The sequence below is a fragment of the Pseudophryne corroboree genome, chromosome 2, assembly GCF_028390025.1.
Source record: "Pseudophryne corroboree isolate aPseCor3 chromosome 2, aPseCor3.hap2, whole genome shotgun sequence".
Taxonomy (NCBI): Eukaryota; Metazoa; Chordata; class Amphibia; order Anura; family Myobatrachidae; genus Pseudophryne; species Pseudophryne corroboree.
Genome location: NC_086445.1, coordinates 76992390 through 77019717, shown reverse-complemented (window position 1 = coordinate 77019717; position 27328 = coordinate 76992390). Strand labels below are relative to the sequence as shown.

The window sequence follows — 27328 nt, the reverse complement described above, 5'->3', positions numbered from 1 at the left end:
GCACAACGGCGATCAGGTCTGAGTTACCCACTAGGCCGTAAATCAGCATAATCTCCACGCAAGGGGAGAAGTATCAACCCTTCAAGTGAGCACAGCAAAAATGCTTAGTCTAGCATAGCTGTGCCTCAATGTTCCACCAGTACACACCTATTCTCTACAGTAGAAGGATTCTCCACACTGACTATTACAAAGGTGTACAGATGGAGACACGCTAGTCGTGGCTCCGTATGTGCCAAGGCGCGCCTAAGACTCAGCACCCGTGACTGAGACGCTCCCCATTCACTAGAAGAATTGGAGAACATATCCGTCCGGGCGCGCGCACCCAGACAGAGACGCTCTGCTATTCTATGAATGGAAGATTGTCTCTATGCACTCCCGGCGTGACTAGGCGGACAGATCGTTGGGAGTGCTCGCTTGCGATGGAGCCGCCTCAGATGAGCGCGGCTCCATCTGGATAACCTGGATGCCAGCATCCCAAATAGTGACGGTCAATGGCTGGGAAGGCACTGGCTAATTAAAAAGAAAATAAACCCCCACCCCCGTAAAAATTAGTAACCAGCCCTGGACATCTCAGCTGGGTCTGGTATTGGAAAACAGAGGAATAAACCACCATAGGATTAACCCTATTTACCAGTAACCAGCACCATGTTGTATCAGCCGGGGTTGATAGTGACATAGCAGGGGGACACACAGTGAGGACCCCCCTTGCCATCACATTAACCAGCCCTAAACTGGTCAGCCCTGGACTGGAATTCCTCAAAAAGCAGGGATCCCAAAAATAAAAGGGGGTCCCCCCTTCCATGCAACAACCAGGGCTATTCCCCACACCCCTGGTGGCAGTGGGTGCGGGGGTTCAGTGCCGGTGCAAGGTCTCTCTGCACCCTAGAACCCCCTAACCTGCAATCCCCACCACCACCACCACCACCTCTTGGAGGGGAGATGCAGGAGGCCTCTAGGTGAGCTGGGGTGAATCGTGTCAGCCTACGTATACACGCTAGCTGGCAGGTTAGAAATATATACACACATACATATAGCCGCCTAAAGCTGCCTAATGTAGAGCCGGCCCTGCGGGGCTTCATGGATTCTGGATAATACTTTTCTTTGTAGATGGTTTACGGGTCTCAGCAAGCATGTCTTGACATTAAGGGCCTGCAGGCATCAGGTGAAAATGTCAGAAGTCCTGGGGTCTTCAGCCATGCAAAAGATCTTAAAAGCTGTTGCCTCCCCCAGGAGAAGGTGTGGTACAATGAGTTACTGAAACATTCGGTGTCCTGTCTTTATTTTAATATTTTCTTTACAAGCGGAATACAGGCGCTAGCGGGCTCTTAATGTCCGGACATGCTATAAGCTCCATTATAAGTTGGTCAAGCCCACCTAAATCTTAGTCAACGTTTCCATTTTATTTAAAAAAACACTTTTGTCAGGACAGTCCATCTTACAGGCGATGTAAAAAAATCAGGCAATCATACATAGAATAAAGTAACAGGATACACCCCCCTAGCGCAACCAGGTAGGCAGCCTGCGGTCTATTACACCTGGGTACATTATATCCCCAAAAAAGAAATGTTAGTGAGAGTAATAGTATGTAATCTCCATTAGCGCCACACCGTGAATAACTAAAATAAATAGAGTCAAAACATAGTACTTCTCTCTCGTGGTGCTTAATCTCAGTTTTATGGTACATATGGAGAGAAAAGAAAAAACAAATATAGTGTAATATTGTAAAAAAACAGTGACAAATTTTAATAAAACAAATGCTCAAAAATAGAGCACTAAATATCTATATATCAACCTAGAGACCCTGTCGACCTAGAAACCCTGTCGACCTAGAGCCCGGATCCCAGCAGTAGTATAGCAAACAAATATCAAATGTAGAATATGCCGTCTCAGACAAGCGGTAAATGGCTAGGTAGTCCCCCTACCAGAAGCAGGAAAATGTCCAGCGGACTAACTAGACACTCCTGCCATCCAGGTGGGTACTGCTCCACTACTGATCACATTTGCTTCCAGGGCCTTAACGCGTTTCAGCACATTAATTGCTCTTCCTCAGAAGGCAATGCAGGTGGTTCCAGCATCTGCCGCCAGGTGGCGATGTTGCACAATGCCTATATGCATGATTTAATGGTAATTGAGCTTCAGGTGTCCAAGAACAGCAGCCATCTACTGGCTGGCACGGTGTCACTGTGCCTTTGTCCAGCATCTGGGAAGATGACAATGCAGGGTTCGCAGGCTCGAGACCAACCCCTACACCTCTGCCCAGGACTGTGCCCTGGGGTGGGGCGAGTAGATGGACCCAGGTTAGCAGTTTCAAAGTCCCCACTCTACACCTCTCATGTCCCAGGGGTGGATCTCTAACTCAACTTCTCAGATGCACTTTATTCAGGCATAAAATACCTGAATCATAGACTTGGAGGTCGGTGCTTATAGAAAGGGGACGGGGGCCTCACGCTCCAAACATTTTCTGATTATTTTACAGAGGGAAGGTGGAGCTTGTTGCTGCCTCTGTATTTGCAGTGGAGTGTCATACTGTACCCCAATGATGATAGTGGGCTTGTCCACTAATCTGTGTTATAAATTATAGCACGGATCTGTGGAAAAATCTGCTATTTTCATTGGATTATGGCAGCTGACAATGACACTGCCTCCCCTGCCTGCACGTCACAGATCCCAAGTAATGTCTGTATATGGTGCCCTGTGACCAGGGCCTTCCATGAGAAAGTATGGGCCTGATACTTTGGGGATCATGGACAAGTGTAGGGGCGGTGGCTATTCATCCCATTGCCTCTATTGATGATTAGAGGGGCATGGTCATAGCATCTTGGGGGCATGGCCTCACCCCTTTGATCTGGGCCTGGATACTTTGTACCCACTTCTCTCCCCAATTTAGCACCTCTGCCCATGACTTTCAGATGTAAAATCTATTCTATGAGGAACACCCTCTCTAATCGGGTCCCAAATGAAAGAAAAGATTAGACGCCACTGGTCCAATTTCCCTTGGTGAAACACATTCGGCGCACAGCCCAAAAAAGGGTGTGTTCTTTTGGGAAGGGGCATGGCCACACAATAGTACCCCCAATTCAAATTATGCCACACAGTAGTATATCATGCAACAGTGTCCCTTCTTCACGTTACATCACACAGTAGTACCACTTTCACTTATATACATTATTAATCACAGTAGTGCTCCTTATTCACATTACATCACACTGAATTGATCCTTATTTACATTACACCACACCATATTGCTCTTTATTCACATTAAACCACAGTAGTGTCTTTTCTATACATTACGCCACACAGTAGAGCACCTTATACACATAATGCCACACAAGCACCTTATACACATAATGCCACACATTAGTAATGCCTTTATACACATACTATCACACAGTAATGTCCCTTACACATACTACACACATTATTAATATCCTTATAAACATAATGCAACTTACACCTTTATTAATGCCCTTATACACACAATGACACACATAATGCCCCTTACACATATGTTGCACATTATTAATGCATTTATACACAACACAGATAATGCCCCTTACACATATGCCGAACACTATTGCACAATGAACCTACCCACACACAGCACTCACACGGCCGCTAACATTGTGCCCTCTGCCTCTGCTTGGATACAGATGTGTCCTCATACGGTACATCTTGCCTCAATATGCCATCCAGCTCCCATCCAGCTCTGCTAACGTTGGGCACCTTTTTTTGCAGAAAATGTGTCTTATTTTCATTGATATGTGACTAGGATGCACAAGCAGCTTCTGCTGATTAAAATGATAACTAGCATGCCTATATTCTGTATGCGACTGTGGCTGTATCTGCATATGAAATGCTGCGTTACAGTGATTTCCAGGAATACACAGTAACGTAGCATTTCGTAAAGCAATTATTTGAAAATCATCTTACCAGTTTTACTAACGTTGTTCAGGTGGTTGGGGGCAACAAAATATATTGATGGTGGTTATTGACTCACACTTATCCTTACTATTCTAAACCAGTAAATTTACAAGAAAACATTAATTAAATAAATTAAAGTAATTGTAATAGGAAAATAAGGTGTAAGCTGGGGAGAAGAGTGTTTCACACGTGGAAGGAAGAAGCGTCGCTGTTGGTGAGTCTGTAACCTACATGGGGAAATCCACGTGTATAATTGCTATGTACCTGCTGTGTATTTTCACCTAGCCAGGCTCACTGCCGCCTCAATGTATACATAAGATTCATCGTATCCCATGATGAAGGTGGTCCCAGTGCACACTGACAGCACAGATCAGCAAGTCAGCGTGCCATTTCCAGTGTTCTGGGTGTACAGCTATTAGTGTTGCTTTTACAGTAGCTGTGCTTTTCTTATACCGCTTTGAGATCGCTAACGCAGGTCGCACCCGGGACTTGTACGCGGGTCCTTCCCGGGAGTAACCCACTTGAGACCCCTTTCAGACTGGCGGTACCAACCCGGCAGATTGCTGGGTTGGTGATATGTGCAGAGGCACATCAACCTGGCAACCCGTTCACACTAGACCTCACCCAGGAATAACTCAGGAATAACCCTGCTTTATTCCTGGGTTGAAATACCGGGTCCCTTAGGAAATCGGACCATACCCATTTCACACCGCACCTAGGGCCTAATTCAGAGCTGATCGTAGATGTGTGAAAAAAACGCTCATCTACGATCACAAACTCTGACATGCTAGTCCGCCCCGCATGCCAGGCCACACTCCCCCCCCCCGACAGAGGTGCGAAAGCCGGTATATCGTATGTAATCCGATTAGATCATTAGCTAACGAAATGGCTTGCCGGAAGGAGCTAGCCGCGTTTGAAAAGGGGAACATCGTAGGCTGAACGATGTCATGTTTCCAGGGTGACAGTATACAGAAGTTTTGGTAACCCGGATTACTTGGCCAGCTCAGAGTCCTGATCTTATCCCCATTGAGAACCTTTGGGATGAATTGGAGTGGCAGGTGCGCTCTAGACCGACTCGACCTTCTTCAGTATGACCTTCTTCAGATGGTGCCGCGGATGGCTGCCTCGGTGCTGCTCTGCCAAGCAGCCTTTGTGTTTAGTCCTACGTGTATAATATGTCTAATATGTTGAGTCTATTGTACAGTTGCAATGTGCAGTGTCAACTCATACGTGTAATGTGTGTAATGTATGCTATGTTCTTCCCCCTTCGTATGCTATGTATTCCCCCTTCATGTTGCTGCTTGGCGATGCATTGTACCACAAAGAATTCCTAGTGTACGTGAGTACACCTGGCCAATAAAGCTGATTCTGATTCTGACAGTTGGTCACTGTACTTAACTGAATTGTGCATGCGTATGCAACACAATTCACCGGCGCGTCAGATGACTGCACCGGGCATCTATGTATAGCGACGGGATGGGGTGAAAATTTTGAACGCACGGGCGTTCGCAAGGTGATTGACAGGAAGAGGCCGTTTGTGGGTGGCAACTGAGCATTTTACAGGAGTGTCCGGAAAAATGCAGGCAAGCTCAGCCGTTTTCAGGGAGGGTGTCTGACGTCAGCTCCGGCCCCCGATCAGCAGGATTACATCGCAGAGGAAGAATAAGTCCTGGCCTGAGCAGAGACTGCACAAACTGATGTTTGTGCAGCTCTGCTACAAAAGCGATCGCACACCTGCACAGACGGTTTCCCCTCCCCCTGTAGGAGGCTACTATCTGATCGCAGGGCTGCAAAAAACGCAGCCCAGCAATCAGATCTGTATTACCCCTAATTTAGTACATTTTAATTTCAGCTCCTTATGCTATGTCTGTTTGCCAAAATTAAATAATCATGGATTTTGGTGGTCATTCCGAGTTGTTCGCTCTCTAGCAGTTTTTAGCAGCCGTGCAAACGCTATGCCGCCTCCCACTGGTGTATTTTAGCTTAGCAGAAGTGTGAACGAAAGGATCGCAGAGTGGCTACAAAATAATTTTGTGCAGTTTCAGAGTAGTTTCAGACCTACTCAGCGCTTGCGATCACTTCAGACTATTCAGTTCCTGTTTTGACGTCACAAACACGCCCTGCGTTCGCCCAGCCACGCCTGCATTTTTCCTGGCATGCCTGCGTTTTTTTGAACAATCCCTGAAAACGGTCAGTTGACACCCAGAAACGCCCACTTCATGTCAATCACTCTGCGGACAGCAGTGCGACTGAAAAGCTTCGCTAGACCTTGTGTGAAACTACATAGTTCATTGTAATAGTACGACGCGCTTGCGCATTGCGCCGCATACGCATGCGCAGAAGTGACGGTTTTTTGCCTGATCGCTGCACAGCGACCGAAACCAGCTAGCGATCATCTCGGAATGACCCACATAGTTCCACAATAAAGATTATTTGGATCTATAAGGAAGTGTAGTTCGTTCTACAGGATCTTATTTAGGCTCAAGGGTTGGAGAGTGATAAATAGCACTGTGATAAAGTACCAACCAACCAGCTTCTAACTGCCATCTTACAGGCTGTGTTTGAAAAATTATAGTGAGGAGCTGATTGGTTGGTACTTTATAACCGTGCAATTTATCACTCTCCAAGGCTTGATCAATCTGGGCCTTAGGGGGACATTTACTAAGCAGTGATAAGAGTGGAGAAGTGAGCCAGTGGAGAAGTTGCCCCATCACCCAATCAGCAGCTCTGTATAATTTTATAGTATGCAAATTATAGATGTTACTTCAGTGCTGATTTTTGCCATGGGCACTTCTCCACTGGCTCACTTCTCCGCTCTTATCACTGCTTAGTAAATGTACCCCTTTGTCTTAAACTAGGTGCACACTGGAGTGATGTAATTCCAAAATGCCGTTTTGGAACGATATATTGCTTACATTGCTCATTGTATACCCAGGATTGCGCGCTCCTGCGGTTGCTAGCGTCAGACACTAGGTTTGATGTGCTGCATTTGAAACCTAGCGTCCTTGAGTTAAATTAGTTTGACTGGCAGGAAGTACCAGGGAGCCAACATAGGTAGGTAGCATTCTGGGGCAGATGTATTAACCTGGAGAAGGCATAAGGAAGTGATAAACCGTGGTATGTGCAAGGTGATAAAGGCAGCAGCCAATCAGATCCTGTTAATTTACATATTGGAGCTGATTGGCTGGTGCCTTTATCACCTTGCACATATCACTGGTTTATCACTTCCTTATGCCTTCTCCAGGTTAATATATCTGCCCCTCTATACCATAAGAGGTATTATGCAAATGGTGAAGCCAATGCCAGCGGCTAGCATTGTTACTTTAGTCTGCATATATAGGACAAAATAAATAAACGTTATCACCTTTAGATAAATCTGACAATCACTGTGTGGTGTGAAGTATTTTAATTTGAGCACACAGGTTAGAGCCACAATGTATACTGCCAAACAAAAGATAGAGGGAAAAAAAATTAGCCACAGTTCAGTACATCGGTGACAAAGTGGCCATGAATTTCACCAAAGTCGCCTCTGTTTTTATGTTTCTAGAACAGTTCAGGGAGGTCAAATAATATGTGGATAAGTAATTATGCTCCTGGCTTTCCTATATACATATTTTCACATAAAGGTTTTGTCTTTCAGTAACTCAGAGGCCTTTTTTACAAAGAGCAGCGACAGGATCGGTGGATCTTACATGAAAGCTCGTTACACAGAGTATACGGATGAATCATTTACTACTAAGAAGAACCCATCTAAAGACGAGGAACATCTCGGAATTCTGGGTATAAAACACTGTTTATATTTAATATTTGACGTCATTTATTAACATGAGTAGTGGTACAATACATATGGTTAAAAGGCAGATAGTCCTTTATAATATAAATGTAATGAAGGCAGCCATCTTAAGATGATGATACAAATTACAACACAATGCCCCTGGACCTCCCCCAGGATTTCCAGGATGGGAGGTAAAAAAACATCAGTAAGTATGACACATGCAAGTTAATTGGAGTAAAATATGTTTTATTCACTTTGCAACAAATCGTCGATTTATTGTTAATGTTTACGTTTAGGCCCAGTCATCAAAGCTGAAGTGGGAGACACCATCTTGGTTATGTTTTCCAATATGGCTGACAGGAACTACAGCATGATGCCTCACGGGGTGTCATTCAGCAAAGATTCAGAGGGTGCGCCATATGTAGATGGTAAGTTGCCATATTTATACCGATATTGTGTAATAATAAGAAATAAACATAGGCCCTCATTCCGAGTTGATCGGTCGCAAGGCGAATTTAGCAGAGTTACACACGCTAAGCCGCCGCCTACTGGGAGTGAATCTTAGCTTCTTAAAATTGCGACCGATGTATTCGCAATATTGCGATTACTAACTACTTAGCAGTTTCAGAGTAGCTTCAGACTTACTCTGCCTGTGCGATCAGTTCAGTGCTTGTCGTTCCTGGTTGACGTCACAAACACACCCAGCGTTCGCCCAGGCACTCCCACCGTTTCTCCGGCCACTCCTGCGTTTTTTCCGGAAACGGTAGCGTTTTCAGCCACACGCCCCTGAAACGCCGTGTTTCCGCCCAGTAACACCCATTTCCTGTCAATCACATTACGATCGCCGGAGCGATGAAAAAGCCGTGAGTAAAATTACTTTCTACATAGCAAAGTTACTTGGCGCAGTCGCAGTGCGAACATTGCGCATGCGTACTAAGCGGATTTTCATTGCGATGCGATGAAAAATACCGAGCGAACAACTCGGAATGAGGGCCATAGTTAATATTAAGTTAGTAGGTGTTAGCTGATTTCCATAATACGGGAATGTAATATCCAATCATAAAGCAAAGAAGTGTGATTGTGGGTTGGCGCTGAAGCATAGAGCAAATGATCTCGTACACCTTAGTATAGATTACCTCTTTACCAGTTGGACACGGGATAAAATAAAGATCATAAATACAGGAAATATAAAACAGAACGACAGTTTATTACATACAAGACAATAGTATATGAAAAGGCATACATGTATCGGAACGTTAATGCCAAAAATACACAAAATATGGACAAGGTAATTCCCTTCTACCTCTCACCCTCTTTCTGTGGTGCGGTAGGCTATGCCACTGCAAATGGCTTAGGATACTGGGTTTGGGCATCAGATACAGGGTCCCGTCAGGTCTGCAGCATTGTTTCCGTGCAATGCGTTTCGGATATCTGGTATCCTTCTTCAGGTGTTGTCACTCCTGTTCATTAATGTTGCACTTTCCTAAGGGCTACTTACATCATTCACTTGAGTTCACAACAGACGCATTGAGGAAGCCTAGGTGACCTCCAGAAACCTCCTGAGTGCATGTAGAAATTATACGAACAACTGCGTAGTATATACGTGTGAATTGCTCTGCTGTTTGTACTGTTCCTTTTTGTAATGGTTGTAAATATGAGGCATTCAGGGAGGTTCAGGAATAAGCAGACAGTCTGGACCTGATCAGTCAGTATTTAACTTACGGAATGTGACATTTTACAAATATGAAAAAAGAACGGTTGACGGACAGCGTAGACCAAAGCCATGAAGATAAAGCTTAGGACTTACTAGGAGAACATAGACAAGCCAATACATCACAGTAGTCTGAGGATGAAAGCCTAGCTTAATTAACATTTTTATTCCCATGATCATAATTGTGTTCCTGTGAAAGGTACCATTGGGAAAGAAGGATCTCATGTTAAACCAGGAGACACCTTCACCTACACCTGGAAAGTCCTAGAAGAAGATGGACCTACTGACAGCGATCCGAATTGCCTGACTTACCTCTACTATTCCGCAGTTGACCCAGTAAAGGACACTAATTCCGGACTGGTGGGTCCCCTGCTGGTCTGTAGAAGGGGTTCACTTCTCTCTGATAACACACAGGTATTATAACGCAAGGACTATGTACTGGGTTGTAGACCTTTAGCACAAACCCATCCTATATCCCCTTCTTACAGCTGTATTACTTCAGTTACGGGGCCAAAGGTAATAGGCCGCATTTTGTGTGGATTCCGGTGAGGCAGTCGTTAGATTTAAAGTAGCGATTAGTTTACAGGAAAAAACACGTTGGTTTTGCCTGTAAACTAATTGCCTCTTTAAATCTAGTGACTATATTGCTGGTATTGAGCCATCTCTCACTTCGGGGCTATTACATCTGACCCCCATAACTGAAGTAATCCTTCCATACATCGCCAGTCTTATTTATTATCTTCTCCTCTCTGTGCAATAGCTCTAATAAAGACATTTGAGCCATTTTGTGCCAATACGCCCAATTCTTTGTTAGCTGCATGTATTTCACACACGAGTTTCCTCTTGAATCTGTTAAATGAATTTTTCTATGGTCTTGCACTGAAGTGGTTACCTAGCACTGGCATCCTCAGGCTTGCTTTCATGTTATCGCAGGCCACTATAGCTCTCCGTGGACCCAGGCCCTCTGCCTCCTGTGCGTGTATACAATGGTCAAATGAATATCATGCAGCCTGTTTCCATGTTTAGAATATGATTTATTTATTAACAGTTTCTAATAGAGGGCCCGATTCAGACCTGATCGCTGCTGTGCGTTTTCGCAGAGCGAGCGATTATCTATTGACTGCGCATGCATATGCACCGCAATGCACACGCGCATCACCAAACAACAACAGCGACAAGCTGGTGCGAATATTTCGATTGCACAGCCATTCGCTTGCTGTTTGACAGTAAGCGGGCGGTTGTGGGTGGTAACTGACCATTTTCTGGGAGTGTCAGGGAAAACGCAGTTGTTCCTAAGCATTTCCTGGGGGGTAGTGTGACGTCAGCTCCGGCCCCGATCAGCCTGTTCTTTTCGCACTGTATCAGTAAGTCCTGGGCTGCGCACACACTTCTAGATCTCACCTTCTAAATCATTCGAAGATGAGTGAGTTGCGAACGGATTTGCAGCTGTCCGCTGACTGAGGGACATTTACGCATGGCGTACACATGCGATTCTACACTTGCACGGGGTGAATTTACACTCCCCTTGGGTGGCGACTATATAATCGCAGGACAGCAAAATTAGCAGCCCAGCGATCAGGTCTGAATTAGGCCCATAGTGCGGCAAATTCTGGTGCGCTTTACAATTGGAAACAGTGATACATAAAATAAAACTATTGGAAACAACAGTGAAAAAAACAAAACTGGGTAATAACAGATAGACATAGAGGTAGGAGGACCCTGCTCGTAAGCTTACAGTCTATAGGGAAATAGGCATTGATACACAAGGATAGGTGCTATCTATTGCATAATTGTCCACCAGATTGCAAAGGTTCTTGGTGGGCTGTATGATACGGTCACACAACAATGTTGGCCTGGGGTTAGGATGATGGGAAAGTGAAAAGAGAAAATATGTGAGGATATGTGTGGACTGTACAGAGTGAATGTTTTTGGATAGGACAGTTTATGAAGGTTATGTTGGTGGTTCTGGAATATGATAAGCTTGCCTGAAGAGGTTAGTTTTCAGGAAACGCTTGAAGGTTTGGAGACTAGTTGGAGCAGCCAGAAGAAAGTCCTGTAATCATGAATGGGAGCAAGTAATGAGTGTGGATGAAAGACGTAGATCTTGTGAAGAGCAGAGAGGTCGGGTTGGGAGATATTGTTAGATAAGCGAAGAGATGTATGTTGGTGTCGTTTGGTTAATGGTCTTGTGCGTGAGTAAAAATGTTTCATATTGAATATAGTAGAATACAGGTAACCAATGGAGGGACTGACAGAGTGGATCTGCAGACGATGAACGTCTAGTGAGGAAGATTAGCCTCGCAGCTGCATTCAGAATGGATTGTAGTGGTGAGAGTCTCTTTTTGGTAAGACCAGTAAGAAGACTATTGCAATAATCAATGTGGGAGATAATGAGAGCATGGATTAGAGTTTTGCAGTGTCTTGTGTAAGGTATGGTCGTATTTGGATATCTTTTTTAGATGCATGTAGCAAGAATTAGAGACAGATTGAATGTGGGAAACAAAGGACAGATCAGAGTCGAGGATGACACCTAGGCAGCGAGCTTGTGGCGTAGGATTGATTGTTGAGTTCTCAACATTGATAGAGATATCAGGTTGGTAACTACTATTGGTTGGTGGAAATATAATTAATTCTGTTTTGGAAATATTAAGTTTGAGGTGGAGAGATAACATCCAAGAGAAAACGGCAAAAAGGCATTCAGTGACACGGACTAATACAGATGGTGACAAATCTGGGGAGGATAGGTAGATTTGAGTATCATCCGCATACAGATGATACTGAGCTGATTAGTTTACCAAGAGATGTGGTATAGATGGAGAAAAGCAGAGTACCTAAGACTGGGCCTTGCGGTACTCCAACTGATGGAGGTAACGAAGAGGAGGTGGATTCAGAGAAGTGGACACTAAAGGAGCTATTAGATAGGTAGGATGAGAACCAAGAGAGGGCTGTGTCCTTGAAGACCTAGGGATTGTAGTGTTTGTATGAGAGGAGAGTGGTCAACAGTGTCAAAAGCAGCAGAGAGATCAAGAAGAATAAGAAGTGAGTAATGGCGGATAGACTTAGCAGTGACCAAATCATTCACTACTTTAGCCAGTGCTGTCTCTGTGGAGTGTTGGGAATAAAATGATGACTGAAGTGGGTCCAGTAAGTTGTGTGAGTTATGAAAGTGTGAGGCGAGTGTAGGCGAGTCCCTCATTTAGCTTGGAGGGGCATGGGAGCTGAGAGATGGGACGGTAGTTAGAGAGAGAGTTAGGGTCAGAATTTAGTTTTTTTTTCGGAATTGGAGTAATCACTGCATGCTTGAATGGTAAAGGAAAGATACCAGTAGAGAAAGGGAGAGATTATAGAATTTAGTTAGGGTTGGGCATAAGGAAGTAATGGCTTATAGTAGTAATGACTTATTAATAGAAAATAACACTGTAGCTGACACAGAGTTGAACACTTGATTGTTTTTACGGATGGATCTTGCGTTTTTATTTGCACTGTGCATGCTCTGGATTAGAGTCTACACATCTCCGGCCAATTCAGAGCCATGTACAACATATTCACATCTCCAGATGCATCTGAAACTGTTTGTGATGTGACCTTTATTATATGTCAGTGGACATGATGTAACATTCCAGCCTGTCCTGAGACTCTGATAGGACTATGTAGTAGGTGAGTCCTTATGATGGCAGTAGTTCTGCATTCTCAGGGTCCTGTGCTGAGAGTGACGCTGAGACTTTACTACCCCCATAAAACATGATTTGCAGAACCCAATGTACTTTTTAATTTTTCTAAATCCAAAAGATCTATGGAAAAAAAATACACCCGTTTGCAATAAATCTACATGTAATCGTTTACTACTGATTTATTTTGTTGTTTTTCAGGCACAGTTAGAAAAGGAGTATTTTCTGCTATTCACAGTCTTTGATGAAAATTTGAGCTGGTACTTGGATGAAAATATTGAGATGTTTTCTACAAATCCGCCACCCAATTACACAACCGATGAGGAATTTCTGGAATCAAATAAAATGCACGGTAACACACAGCGGTCATATATTAACCCTGAAATTATACTGTATACATGCGTAATACAATTTTGTTTGCTTATTTTATCTCCTAGTCGGTAACTGTAGCGCATGGCCGGTGTGAGCAGACACTTTGTGCGGCATTTATCATAAATTGGTCAATAATTGAAAAAGTCCATGTTGCCAAAAGTAAAATTGGAAGCTCAAAGCATTGGCTGCGATCAGAAGTGGGCCACCCCTTCAGGGTTTCCATTTTTTTCTGAAAATAAACACACTTTGACAATCCTGTGATCTTGCAATGCACCAATACGATGCAATGTTATATTGTGTCTGCGTACAAGTGCGCAATCTGTCATACAATGACACAATATATAGTTACATGATTAATGTGATAGCACCGCATCGTATGTGACAATGTCCAATCTGATGTGCAGCCCATCAGGGGAAGATGCAACTACACAATTTATCAAACTGGCTCCCTGTCCACCTCAGAGTACAGGTCAGACTGCTCACTGGCTCCTCATCCACCTCCAGAGTGGTCAGAGGTACCATGATTGCATGACACATAGTGTAGTGTGCAGTCCCGACGACAGGGGAGGATAAAGGGGACACCTGTGATGTCCACTTGTGATGGGACCCGAGATTCTGAAGGGTCCCAGAACCCCTGGTCCAATTCCTATATCCTCATTGCCTGTGTCATGCTGTAGTCATCAGGCCGAATGAGAAAGAGAAGGAGCAGTTGGCCGGGAGCCCAGCTGGCTGACCTCTTGTAGCTGGCAAATAAGTTTGTTTTGTTCTGAGTCTGACGCAGCGCTCATGCTGTCATGATGCCCTGCCGCTGGACAGCAGACCAGCCGAGCCGTCAGTGAGCAGCAGATTTAGCAGTGTAGCAGGAGGTAAGTGTAGGCTAGGAAGGCACCTCCTTTTCTCTATTTGTTGACAGCATGATCCTCACATCTGTCCCCCAAGTGCACTACCTGGGCGCTATCCAAAACTCATCCCTTTCCTTCATTTACCATATCTAGTCTAACTCACAATCAGGCCACTTTCACCTTTGCAATATTTCTGGAATTAGACCCTCTGTCACCATGGTTGCCAAATAGACTCTCATCCATGTTCTTGTCATTTCCTGCCTGGACTATTGCTACCTCTTCCATCCTGCGTTTCTTCTCACCCAACTCTCCTACTTCAAATGATCTTTATTGCTGCTGCCCATTTTATTTCCCTCTCCTACCGCTTTATGTCAGTACACTACTCTGCCACCTGCTTCACTGGCTCCCTGTCCACCTCAGAGTGCAGGTCAAACTGCTCACTGGCTCCTCATCCACCTCAGTGTACACTTCAATGTTCCTGCTGGCTTCCCGTTCTCCTCAGAGTACAGGCCAAACCTCTCACTGGCTCCCTGTCCTCCTCAGAGTATACTGCAAACCTCTCACTGGCTCCCCATCCACCTCCGAGTACAGGCCAAACTTCTCATTGACTCCCCGTCCACCTCAGAGTATACTGCAAACCTCTCACTGGCTCCCCATCCACCTCCGAGTACAGGCCAAACTTCTCACTGACTCCCCGTCCACCTCAGAGTATACTGCAAACCTTTCACTGGGTCCCCATCCACCTCTGAGTACAGGCCAAACTCCTCACTTACTCCCCGTCCACCTCAGAGTATACTGCAAACTCCTCACTGGCTCCCTGTCCTCCTCAGATTACACTGTAAACCTCTCACTGGCTCCCTGTCCTCCTCAGATTACACTGCAAACCTCTTGCTGGCTCCCTGTCCTCCTCAGAGTATACTGCAAACCTCTTACTGGCTCCCTGTCCTCCTCAGATTATACTGCAAACCTCTCACTGGCTCCCTGTCCTCCTCAGATTATACTGCAAACCTCTCACTGGCTCCCCATACACCTCTGAGTGTACTGTACTTAAAACGTCTCCCTGGCTTCCCGTCCTCTTCAGAGTACACTGCAAACCTTGCAGTGGCTCACCATCCACCTCACAGTACAGGTCAAACTGCTCATACTGGCTCCCCGTCCTCCTCACAGTACACTTCAATGTTCTCACTGGCTCCCCGTCCTCCTCACAGTACACTTCAATGTTCTCACTGGCTCCCCGTCCTCCACAGAGTATACTTCAATGTTCTTACTGGCTCCCCGTCCTCCACAAAGTATACTTCAATGTTCTCACTGGCTCACTGTCCACCTCAGAGTAAACTGCAAACTTCTCATTGGCTACCCGTCCTCTCCACAGCACACTTCAATGTTCTCACTGGCCCCCTGTCCTCCTGAGAGTACACAGCAAACCTTTTACTGTCTCCCCATACATTGGAATTCTAATACAAACTGTCCTAATGTGTATCCATCTCTAATCTAGTTTTTCCGAGAGCAGCCTTCATCATTATGAGCGTCAATTACACCTGCCTCATGCTACTGTAGGTGCAAGAGATATGACGGAAATAGGTGTCCCCAGGGCATACTTAAGCTGGGTACATACTAGGCCATATGTCGTCAACTCCAGCGGATCGGGCCGACATATCGGGGACATCTTCTAGTATGTACTGGCAATTGCATGCTCCTGCGGGTCTATTGCTCAGTCATCATGTCGGACATGGTGCACGCTCGACGGGACGATCCTGTCAGAGACCAGATGCAGAAGAATGTGGCCGTGAACGATATATATATCATGCGATATATGTCAATCAGTGTGTACGGCACCGGCGAAATATCGTTACATCATTCGTTCCGTCGGCCGGGTACACACGGTGGGATGGTATCGGGATTCCGGCGCTTGGGATGCCAGCTTTCAGAAAACCGAAAGCGGCTGCCAGCGTTCTGAACGCCGGTATGCTAACCGGATCCCCACGCGGGTTGTACCCACTTTAGAATATGGTGTAACTCTGGCCACACAACAACTGCACTCCCATGAGAAAGTACCTAGGCTTTGCCCATTTCTTGGAATGTGAGAATCACCGGAGATGTGCAAAGATGTGTATGTCCCTATGGTGCATGTGCAGTTTTTTTTTTAAACTTACTAGATGCAGCCACATTCAAACGTATGTGTGACGCAGTGTCCGGCCCAAAGTACTGCACTCCCTCCTTCATCTCCAACCTCATTTCTGTTCACACGCCCTCTCAGTTCCTCTACTGACAACTGTCTCATTTCCTTTCACTCCCACATACAAGATTTCTCTTGTGCTGCCCACTCCTGAGGAATTCATCACCTCGCTTTTTCACACGCTCTTCCAGTATCCACATCTTCAATTGAGCCTTTTAGACTCACCTCATAAAAGCCTATCATCCATCCTTACTCTACTCTCTGACCTTTCATGTACTCTCTTTCCCAGTTCACTCCCCTGGTTAAACCCCTCTTAGACTGCAAGCCCTCAAGTTACTCTTCTCTTCCAAGCACTATCCATGACACCAGTGCACCTTTTTTCCCGTCTCCCATCCTCCAACCAATGACTCTGATTCTGTCTGTCGCCCCGTTACTGGGTACATGATCAGTGAGTGCTGGTATATTTCCTCCTCCTCCTCCCTCCATTGCTGTGTTAATATTTATCCTACAGTTTATAGGGGGTCATTCCGAATTGTTCGCTCGTTATTTTTTTTCGCTACGGAGCGATTAGTCCCAAACTGCGCATGCGCAATGTACCAAACTTTGGTATTTTACTCACGGCGTAACAAAGTTTTTTCATCGTTCTGCTGATCGGAGTGTGATTGACAGGAAGTGGGTGTTTCTGGGCGGAAACTGACCATTTTCTGGGAGTGTGCGGAAAAACGCAGGCGTTTCAGGGAAAAACGCGGGAGTGTCTGGAGAAACGGGGGAGTGGCTGGGCGAGCGCTGGGCGTGTGTGTGACGTCAAACCAGGAATGAAACTGACTGAACTGATCGCTATTTGTGAGTAAGTCTCGAGCTACTCAGAAACTGCTAAGAAATTTCTATTCGCAATTCTGCTAATCTTTCGTTCGCAATTCTGCTATGCTAAGATACACTCCCAGAGGGCGGCGGCTTAGCGTGTGCAATGCTGCTAAAAGCAGCTAGCGAGCGAACAACTCGGAATCACCCCCATACTGCAGTGTAGTTGTATTGCTAATCTCTGTATGGCACTGTGGGCACATTGTGGTGTTATGAAAATAAAATATACTGCTTCTGCTGTTATTAATGATAATAATATTAATAATAATAATAAATGGGTGATTAAAGCAACAGACATATACATCATATCAGTAACATGTTAACGTGTTCTTTATTTCTCTACAGCTGTTAATGGCTACATGTTTGGAAACCTGCCCGGTCTTGTCATGTGCCGGTTGGACAACGTCTCCTGGCACCTGCTTGGACTGGGCACAGAGATTGATATACATGGGATCTACTTTCAAGGAAACACCCTTACCCTGGGGGGAATGACCAGAGACACCGTCAGTCTATTCCCGCACACAGCAGTCACGGCGTACATGCAGCCAGAAGAAGCCGGTATGACAGTGCATCAGACATTTATGTACTAACAAAGAATTTGCTGTGAAATTAGTGAGCTTTATAAAAAGCATAAATATATTTATAATGCATTCCAGTTCTAATGTTTGTGGGACAGCCCCAATGGAAAACCAGTGGCATAGAGAAGTAGCCTAAGAGATGTGGGGAGGGTGTGGCTTGTAGAATTGGGGCAGGGCCAGTGTGTCTCAAGGTGTGGCTTATTATGCACAAATTATTAGGATGCATTTCACTAGGGCAGAGGTTTCCAAACGCAATCCTCAAGGCACCCCCAACGGTCCTGGGTTTAAATGTATCCATGCTTGGCCACAGGTGACTTAATTAGCACCTAAGTCAATTTGATTTAACCATCTGTGCTGTGCCATGGATATACCTAAAACCTGGACTGTTGGGGTGCCTTGAGGACCGCATTTGGGAACCTCTGCACTAGGGTCTGAAAACATTTTTGTTATGGATCTTCATGTCCAGTTCATCCATGTGTACCTTGTCTTGAAGTGGTCAGGGATAGTACAACTGCCCATCAGACCTTCCATCAAACCCGATGTTTACGTATAACTGTGATGTTTTTAGAACTGCAAATGTGCAAAAGGCAGATCTATGGCTGCAATGTCACTCCCCCTGCCCCAAACCCCATAGCATGATTGAAATTCGGCTGGCCTCGGATGATGAGGGGAAGAAAGATTTGTCAGGTGCAGAGACAGACCTACGCCTGAATTCAAGGGAAGTGATTGGCTCTTATATTTTATCACTTATGTGATAATGGGGTCTATATACTAAGGCCAGGGAACACACCAGAACAACATCGGAACAATTTGTCGTTTCCAGGCCCTTTGTAATGACAAATCGTGCATGTCGTTCAGTGTCTACCCTAAATTGCGCGCTCCCGAGGGTTGTTAATGTTATTTTTTTGTTTGCTGTGCTGGACGGTCAATCAAAAGATATTGTGTAAGATGCCATTGCAGTGTAAATGCAGCATTTCATGGTACATCGTGCCGTCGTACCACTGAACTGTACAGTGTGTACACACGGTGCGATATGTCAGCCGGGGGATCGGATGGGAACACATCATTCTGATGTATATCTGGTCTAAGGGGTATATTCAGTAAGTGTCGGATCCATTCCGACATGTATTTGTCAGAATGGAACCGACAAGGGCTATTCAATGAACGGCCAAATCCGACTATCGGATTTGAGCCAGAGCCGACAGTCTGATTTGGACGTTCCCGGTGTCCTGCTGCTGCTGTCAGCAGCTGCCGGGTGCGCTGTCAGCGGCGGTGGGAGGAGCTGGCAGTGGTGGCTGGGGGTGATGTCTGCGGCGGCGGGAGGGTGATGTCTGCGGCGGCGGGGGGAGCTGGAAGTGGCAGGGGGGTGCGCTGTCAGCGGTGGTGGTGGGGTGATGTCTTCGGTTGGAGGATGCGCTGTCAGCGGCGGTGGGGGGAGATGTCTGTGACGATTAGGACCCTGCCGGGAGTGAGGTACCTGGCCGGGGGGACGCCCTGCTCAATACTACTTTTTGTAAAGTTGGATTGAGATTGCTGATCCACGTGTTTTCCGACAAGTTGGGAATTCCCGACTTGTCGGAAAAAAACTGCCCATATTGAATAGGTCGGAACCCCTTCCGACAGAAATCTGTTGGAAGCTACAGTCTTTCCGACAAGACGGCAGCTTCTGACAGCTATTAAATACGGCCCTAAGCCTTGGACAGAATTAAAGTGGACAGAGATCATTTTGAGCCAAACAGCTTCTAACTGTCATTCTTCAAACACAGCCTGTAACATGGCAATTAGGAGCTGATTGGCTAGTATTTTATCTCTGTCCACTTTATCTCTCTTCAATGCTTAGTACATAGATCCACTACCCCAAAATGATCCTCGTATATAGCATAGCGTCTGAATCTGGTCTCATTTTATTTTATTTTGGATACATATTTAGGTTACTGGGTATAACTGTGACCAGATTAGTGCTACTAGAAACCTAGGAAGCGCAGTGGGTTAATTCTGGGGTAGATGGGCACTTCCAAACACACAGCAGCTAGGAAACAGCACACCAGTCCATGGTTTTCGTACAATCTAGCCGTAGCTTTCTCAGAGCGGTAGGACCTAATATCCCCACCACAAAACTTAAGCATAGGCACTATATTTAGAGTCAGTAATCACAATGTCTCTCAACAAGGCTGCTGCCTGTTCCCCCAGGTATTAAAACCCGAACACACCGTTATTAGTCTCTACAGGTGCAAGCACTAATAAGCCTGTTCTCAGGGTGAAGACCCAAAATGGCCCTAATGGATGGAGCTCGCCCTCATTCTCCATCCATAATCCCAGGAACCCTTACCCGGCATTTACTGAAGCCCTAAAGTCTTACCAAATTTGTTTTGTAATCACAGACATTTTCCTGGGGTTTTAAAACATATAAGTCAGAAACCTGTGACAAAGATATATCCCATTTAGAACCTTACCAGTGCTGTTATCATACAGGCTATAGGCAAGTGCCCATTTTGTTTGTATATTTAGATAGCCAATCGTACCAGTCCAACTGCAGTATCAGTATATCCCAGATATGTGTTCTCATCTATTACATAGTAACATAAGTAATTTCAGACACCAGATAGTTATATCTTATGATGCAATTAATAATAATACAAGTCTTTTCCCTTTATCAGGTGTATTTGAAGTGGGCTGTCAGATTGTGGATCATTATGTCAGTGGGATGAAACATATGTATACAGTACAGGCATGTGATAATTCCACTACAGAGGAACGCCAATATGGAATCATGAGAACTTATTTCATTGCAGCAGAGGAGGTGGAATGGGACTATTCCCCCAATAGAGACTGGGAACTCGAGAAACATAACATCACTGAACATGAACATGAGAGGTTTGATGTATAGTAATAATAACACTATGTTATAATACAAGCACCATATGTTATTTGATGTGCAGTATGATGTAATATGACGTGCTGTATGACATGTAACAGTATAATGGTGCAATGTGATTCAATATGATATGCAGTGTAATACAAAATTATGTGTTGTATGACTAGGAGCAGTATAATGTACAGTATGATGCAGTGCGATGCAATATGACATGCAGTCTGGTACAGTGCGATGCAATATGACATGTAGTATGGTGCACCGTGATGCAAGATGACATGTAGTATGGTGCAGTGTGATGCAAGATGACATGCAGTATCGTGCAGTGTGATGCAAGATGACATGTAGTATGGTGCAGTGTGATGCAAGATGACATGTAGTATGGTGCAGTGTGATGCAAGATGACATGTAGTATGGTGCACCGTGATGCAAGATGACATGTAGTATGGTGCAGTGTGATGCAAGATGACATGTAGTATGGTGCAGTGTGATGCAAGATGACATGTAGTATGGTGCAGTGTGATGCAAGATGACATGTAGTATGGTGCAGTGTGATGCAAGATGACATGTAGTATGGTGCAGTGTGATGCAAGATGACATGTAGTATGGTGCAGTGTGATGCAAGATGACATGTAGTAGTTTAAATAGTTCTTGATGAAGCATCAATTAATATACCTCTTAGACTGTAAATGAATGTGCATCCACATAAATATGGGTGCATTTGACTAAAATAGGCATGTGACGTAACAAAACGCCATTTGTGCTACTCTCGAAAAATCACCTTTTAAACATTCGACACCAGAAAAATAAATGTTCATACACACTAGACAACGTCGCTCTGTGAGCGTCGTCGTCTAGTGTTTCCCCTCCCGGGCCGTTCATATCGCACAGTGACGTCACGCAGCGGCCGGCCGTGCATTTAGCTCCTGGACGACAGTCCAGATAGAGCATGCATGCACTGCCGACAGCGACGATCATTGCCAACCCGCGGGGCCACACATCGATCGTCGCTGGCGGTATACACACTTGCCGAGAAAATGAGCGACGTCGCTCAGGAAGGGGGAAAATGAGCGACGTAGCTCATTTTCTCGGCAAGTGTGTATGGGCCTTTAGACAAAAGCGATTAAAAACATCGCACACGTTAACGTGATTTCTCTTACGTCCTAGAGGATGCTGGGGACTCCGTAAGGACCATGGGGTATAGACGGGCTCCGCAGGAGATAGGGCACCTAAAAAGAACTTTGACTATGGGTGTGCACTGGCTTCTCCCTCTATGCCCCTTCTCCAGACCTCAGTTAGATCTTGTGCCCAGAGGAGAATGGGTGCACTGCAGAGAGCTCTCCAGAGTTTTCTGTGGAAAAAGAATTTTCTTAGGTTTTTTATTTTCAGGGAGTCCTGTTGGCAACAGGCTCCCTGCATCGTGGGACTGAGGAGAGAGAAACAGAGCTGGCTTGTCAAGTTGGGCACTGTTTCTAAGGCTACTGGACACCATTAGCTCCAGAGAAAGTCGGAACACAGGTCTCACCTGGGGTTCGTCCCGGAGCCGCACCGCCGTCCTCCTCACAGATGCCGAAGATAGAAGCCGGGTGAGTATGAGAAGGCAAAGAAGACATCAGGCGGCAGAAGACATCAGATCTTCATGAGGTAAGCGCGCAGCAGTAAGCTGCACGCCATTGCTCCCAGTCACACACACACAAGCAGGCACTGAAGGGTGCAGGGCGCATGGGGGGGGCGCCCTGGGCAGCAATATTCCTCATATTTGGCATTGATAAGCATGGATTAGGCTGTGGCACAGTGAATCCGGTAACCCCCGCCATTTTTCTATAGAAAGTTGATGGGACCGAAGCCCGCCGTTCTCTCCCCTGCTGAGCTTCACAGGCTGGAAAAAAAAGGAGGGGGGCACTTTGGCGACGCAGTGAGTGGAGATTACAATTATATACATATAACAGCGCAATCTGGTCATATATTCCAGTGTTTTTAAGCGCTGGGTGTGTGCTGGCATACTCTCTCTCTCTGTCTCTCCTAAGGGCCTGGTTCGGGTTATGTCCCCTTATAGGTAACTCCCTGTGTGTGGGGGGTGTCGGTACGTGTGTGTCGACATGTCTGAGGCGGAAGGCGTCTCCAAGGAGGAGGTGGAGCAAATGAGTGGTGTGTCCCCGTCGGTTGTGCCGACTCCAGATTGGATGGACATGTGGCATACGTTGCATGCAAGTGTGGCATCTTTACATAAAAGGCTTGATAAGGCTGGTTTAGGGGGGACATCAGGCGGTCAATCCTCAGATTGGACCGACTCACAGGGCCCGTCGGGTTCTCAAAAGCGTCCCTTAACACAAGACACTACTACCGACACGGATTCTGATTCCAGTGTCGACTATGACGAAGTAAAATTGCACCCTAGGGTGACTAAAACCATTCAGTGTATGATTGTGGCAATAACGGATGTGTTGCATATTGTGGATGAACCCTCGGTCCCCGACACAAGGGTACACATGTTTAAGGAAAAGAAACAGATTATTAATTTTCCCACATCTCATGAATTAAATGAGTTCTTTGAAAAAGCTTGGGGGACTCCGGATAAGAGACCGCAGATCCCCAAAAGAATTTTTATGGCATACCTTTTCCCTAAGCAGGACAGGGAGATTTGGGAATCACCCCCCACTGTGGACAAGGCCCTGACGCGCTTGTCCAAGAAAGTGACGCTACCGTCTCCTGACACAGCGGCCCTTAAGGACCCTGCAGATCGCAGGCAAGAAACTACCTTAAAGGGTATTTATTCTCATACGGGTGCTGTGTTAAGACCGACGATTGCGTCGGCATGGGTGTGTAGCGCAATTGCAGCTTGGATAGATGAGATGACAAATCAATTTGATAATATGGATAAGGATACTATATTCCTAACTCTAGCCCATATAAAAGACGCAGTCTTATTTATGAGGGATGCTCAAAGGGACATTGGATTGCTAGCCGTCTAGGGCCAATGCCATGTCTATCTCAGCGAGAAGATCCTTATGGACTCGCCAATGGACGGGTGATGCGGATTCCAAAAAACATATGGAAGTACTACCCTATAAGGGTGATGTATTGTTTGGGGATGGGCTGACGGACCTGGTTTCCACAGCTACAGCAGGTAAATCAAATTTTTTACCATATATTCCCCAACAGCAAAAGAAAGCAACACCCTATCAGATGCAGTCCTTTCGGTCGCACAAGTCCAAAAGAGGTCGGGGATCCTCTTTCCTCGCCAGAGGTAAGGGCAGAGGCAAGAGAGCACCTGCTTCGTCAGGTGCCCAGGAACAAAAGTCCTCCCCGGCTACTCCAAAGCCCACAGCATGACGCTGGGGCTCCCATGAGGGAGTCCGCACCGGTGGGGGCACGTCTTCGACTTTTCAGTCAGGCCTGGGTCAGTTCGGACCTGAATCCCTGGGTGTTGGAAATAATTTCCCAGGGTTACAAATTGGAATTCGAGGAGGTGCCCCCACGCCGATTTTTCAAATCGGCCCTACCAGCTTCCACATCGGAAAGGGATGTAGTGTTAGCTGCAATTAAAACGCTGTGTATACAGCAAGTGATACTCAAGGTTCCCCTGCACCAGCAGGGAAAAGGTTACTACTCAACCCTATTTGTGGTCCCGAAACCGGACGGTTCGGTCAGACCTATTTTGAATCTGAAATCCCTAAACTTAGGGATCCGCAGGAGACATGGGCACACTATAAGACTTTGAATGGGTGTGAACTGGCTCCTCCCTCTATGCCCCTCCTCCAGACTCCAGTTAGATTCTGTGCCCAGTGAGACTGGATGCACACTGAGGAGCTCTCCAGAGTTTCTCAGAAAAAAGACTTAGTTAGGTTTGTCATTTTCAGGGAGACCTGCTGGCAACAGGCTCCCTGCATCGTGGGAGTGAGGGGAGAGAAGCAGACCTACTTCTCTGAGTTCAAGGGCTCTGCTTCTTAGGCTACTGGACACCATTAGCTCCAGAGGGTCTGATCACTTGGTTCGCCTAGCTGCTTGTTCCCGGATCCGCGCCGGCACCCCCCTCACAGAGCCAGAAGAAAGAAGCCGGGTGAGTATAGGATGATCAGAAGACTTCAGTGATGGCAGAAGATGGCGTTTGAGGTACCGCGCAGCAGTCGCACTGCGCGCCATGCTCCCACATATAACACGGCACTGCAGGGCGCAGGGGGGCGCCCTGGGCAGCATTGGACCCTCAAATGGCACTGGCAGAAGTAAAAACAGTGCCTAGGCACTAGTTACGGGACCCCCGCCAGTATAAATATGACATTTAAGCGGGACTGAAGCGCGCCATGTAGGGGGCGTGGCATACCCCTCACAGCTCTGACCAGCGCCATTTTCTCTTCACTGAAGCTGCAGAGACGCTGAGCCTGGCCTCCCACACTACTGTACAAGTAACAGGGTGCAAAACGGGGGGGCACAAGTGATTTGGTGCTAATTGTTTATATATATATAAAGCGCTAACAGGTCTGGGCAGTCTTTTTACTCGCTTCAGTACCGGGATAGGCGCTGGGTTGTGAGCTGGCAGAACTCCCTCTGTGTCTCTCTTACAGGCTTTGTTGTGGGTCTGTCTCCTATAGCGCCAGTGTGGTTGTGTGTGTCGACATGTCTGAGGCTGAGTGCTCTTCCCAGGAGGAGGCTGGAGTTGGGACAGAAAATACTGTGAGAGTGACCATGTCGGCACCGCCTACGGATGATTGGGTAAATATGTTGAGTGTTTTAAATGCAAATGTGACTCGGTTGACTAAAAGATTTGATAGATCTGAGTCTAAGAACCAGACATGGAGGAAATCCATGGAGGGTGCTTTGTCACAAGCTCAGACCCCTTCGGGGTCACAGAAACGTGCATTTACCCAGATAGCTGATACAGATACCGACACGGACTCTGATTCCAGTGTCGACTATAGTGATGCCAGATTAAATCCAAAACTGGCTAAAAGCGTTCAGTACATGATTGTGGCAATAAAAGAAGTGTTGCATATAACAGAGCACCCTGCTGTCCCTGATACAAGGGTCTGTATGTATAAAGGAAAGAAACCTGAGGTAACGTTTCCTCCCTCTTATGAACTGAACTGAATTTTTTTAAAAGGCGTGGGAAAATCCTGACAAGAAGATACAGGTTCCTAAAAGAATTCCAGTGGCATATCCGTTTCCATTTGGGGACAGGGAAAAGTGGGAGTCAACCCCCACGGTAGACAAAGCTTTATCGCGTCTATCCAAAAAGGTGGCGCTTCCGTCTCCTGACACGGCAGCCCTAAAAGATCCTGCAGAAGGTAAGCAGGAAAATACACTAAAATCCATTTATGTCACTACAGGGTCGCTACTCAGGCCTGCCGTTGCTTCGGCGTGGGTGAGTAGCGCTATTGAAAAGTGGGCAGATAACTTATCATCTGAGATAGATACCCTAGACAGGGATAGCGTGCTTTTGACTCTGGGTCATATCAGGGACGCTGCAGCATATTTTAAAGAAGCTGTGAGGGATATTGGCCTTTTGGGATCAAGGGCCAATGCCATGGCAGTCTCAGCAAGGAGAGCATTGTGGATTCATCAATGGAATGCTGACGCTGACTCTAAGAAGGCAATGGAGTCTCTGCCGTTTAACGGTAGTGTCCTGTTTGGTGACGGCCTCACTGACCTGGTGTCTACGGCTACCGCGGGTAAGTCGTCATTTTTACCTTATGTTCCTGCACAGCAGAAGAAAATGCCTCACTATCAGATGCAGTCCTTTCGTCCCAATAAATTAAAAAAAGGACGAGGTTCCTCCTTCCTTGCTGCGAGAGGAAGAGGAAGGGGAAAAAGGTCACAGGCTGTGGCAAGTAGCAGAAGTCCTCTCCAGCTTCTACCAAATCCACCGCATGATGCTGGGGCTCCTCTGTGGGAGTCCGCACCGGTGGGGGCACGTCTCAGACATTTCAGTCAGGTCTGGGTGCACTCGGACCTGGATCCTTGGATGTTAGAAATAGTAACCCAAGGATACAGATTAGAGTTTCAAGACGTGCCCCCTCACCGATTTTTCAAATTGGCCTTGCCAGCTTCTCTTATAGATAGGGAGGTAGTATGCGCTGCGATACTAAAGTTGTGTCAAAATCAAGTAATTGTTAGTGTACCCCCGTCACAACAGGGGGAAGGCTTTTATTCGAGCCTGTTCGTGGTCCCGAGGCCGGATGGCTCAGTCAGACCGATTCTGAAGCTAAAATCCCTCAATTTCTTTCTAAAAAAATTCAAATTCAAGATGGAATCTCTCCGAGCAGTGATCTCCTGTCTGGAGCAGGGGGATTTTATGGTGTCGGTCGACATAAAGGATGCCTACTTGCATGTCCCCATATATCCTCCACATCAGGCTTACCTGAGATTTGATGTTCAGGATTGTCATTACCAATTTCAGACGTTGCTGTTTGGTCTGTCCACGGCTCCGAGGATTTTCACCAAGGTTATGACGGAATTGATGGTTCTCCTGCGCAAGCAGGGAATCACAATTATCCCGTACTTGGACGATCTCCTCATAAAGGCGAGATCCAAGGAGCAATAGCTGAAAAATGTTGC

The 27328-nt window shown here is 46.1% G+C and overlaps 1 protein-coding gene across 3 annotated transcripts in view; it reads left to right on the top strand.

Annotated features, from left to right (window-relative positions):
- The window catches only part of LOC134999678 (ferroxidase HEPHL1-like), a 164967-nt gene that overhangs the window by 100290 nt on the left and 37349 nt on the right, over window positions 1-27328 (top strand). For all 3 annotated transcript variants that reach the window (XM_063951443.1, XM_063951441.1, XM_063951442.1), the window contains 6 exons: window positions 7562-7701; window positions 7993-8124; window positions 9607-9821; window positions 13277-13427; window positions 17672-17884; window positions 20562-20778. In XM_063951443.1, coding sequence (XP_063807513.1) covers window positions 7562-7701; window positions 7993-8124; window positions 9607-9821; window positions 13277-13427; window positions 17672-17884; window positions 20562-20778 — 1068 coding nt within the window. The remainder of the gene's footprint in view (window positions 1-7561; window positions 7702-7992; window positions 8125-9606; window positions 9822-13276; window positions 13428-17671; window positions 17885-20561; window positions 20779-27328) is intronic.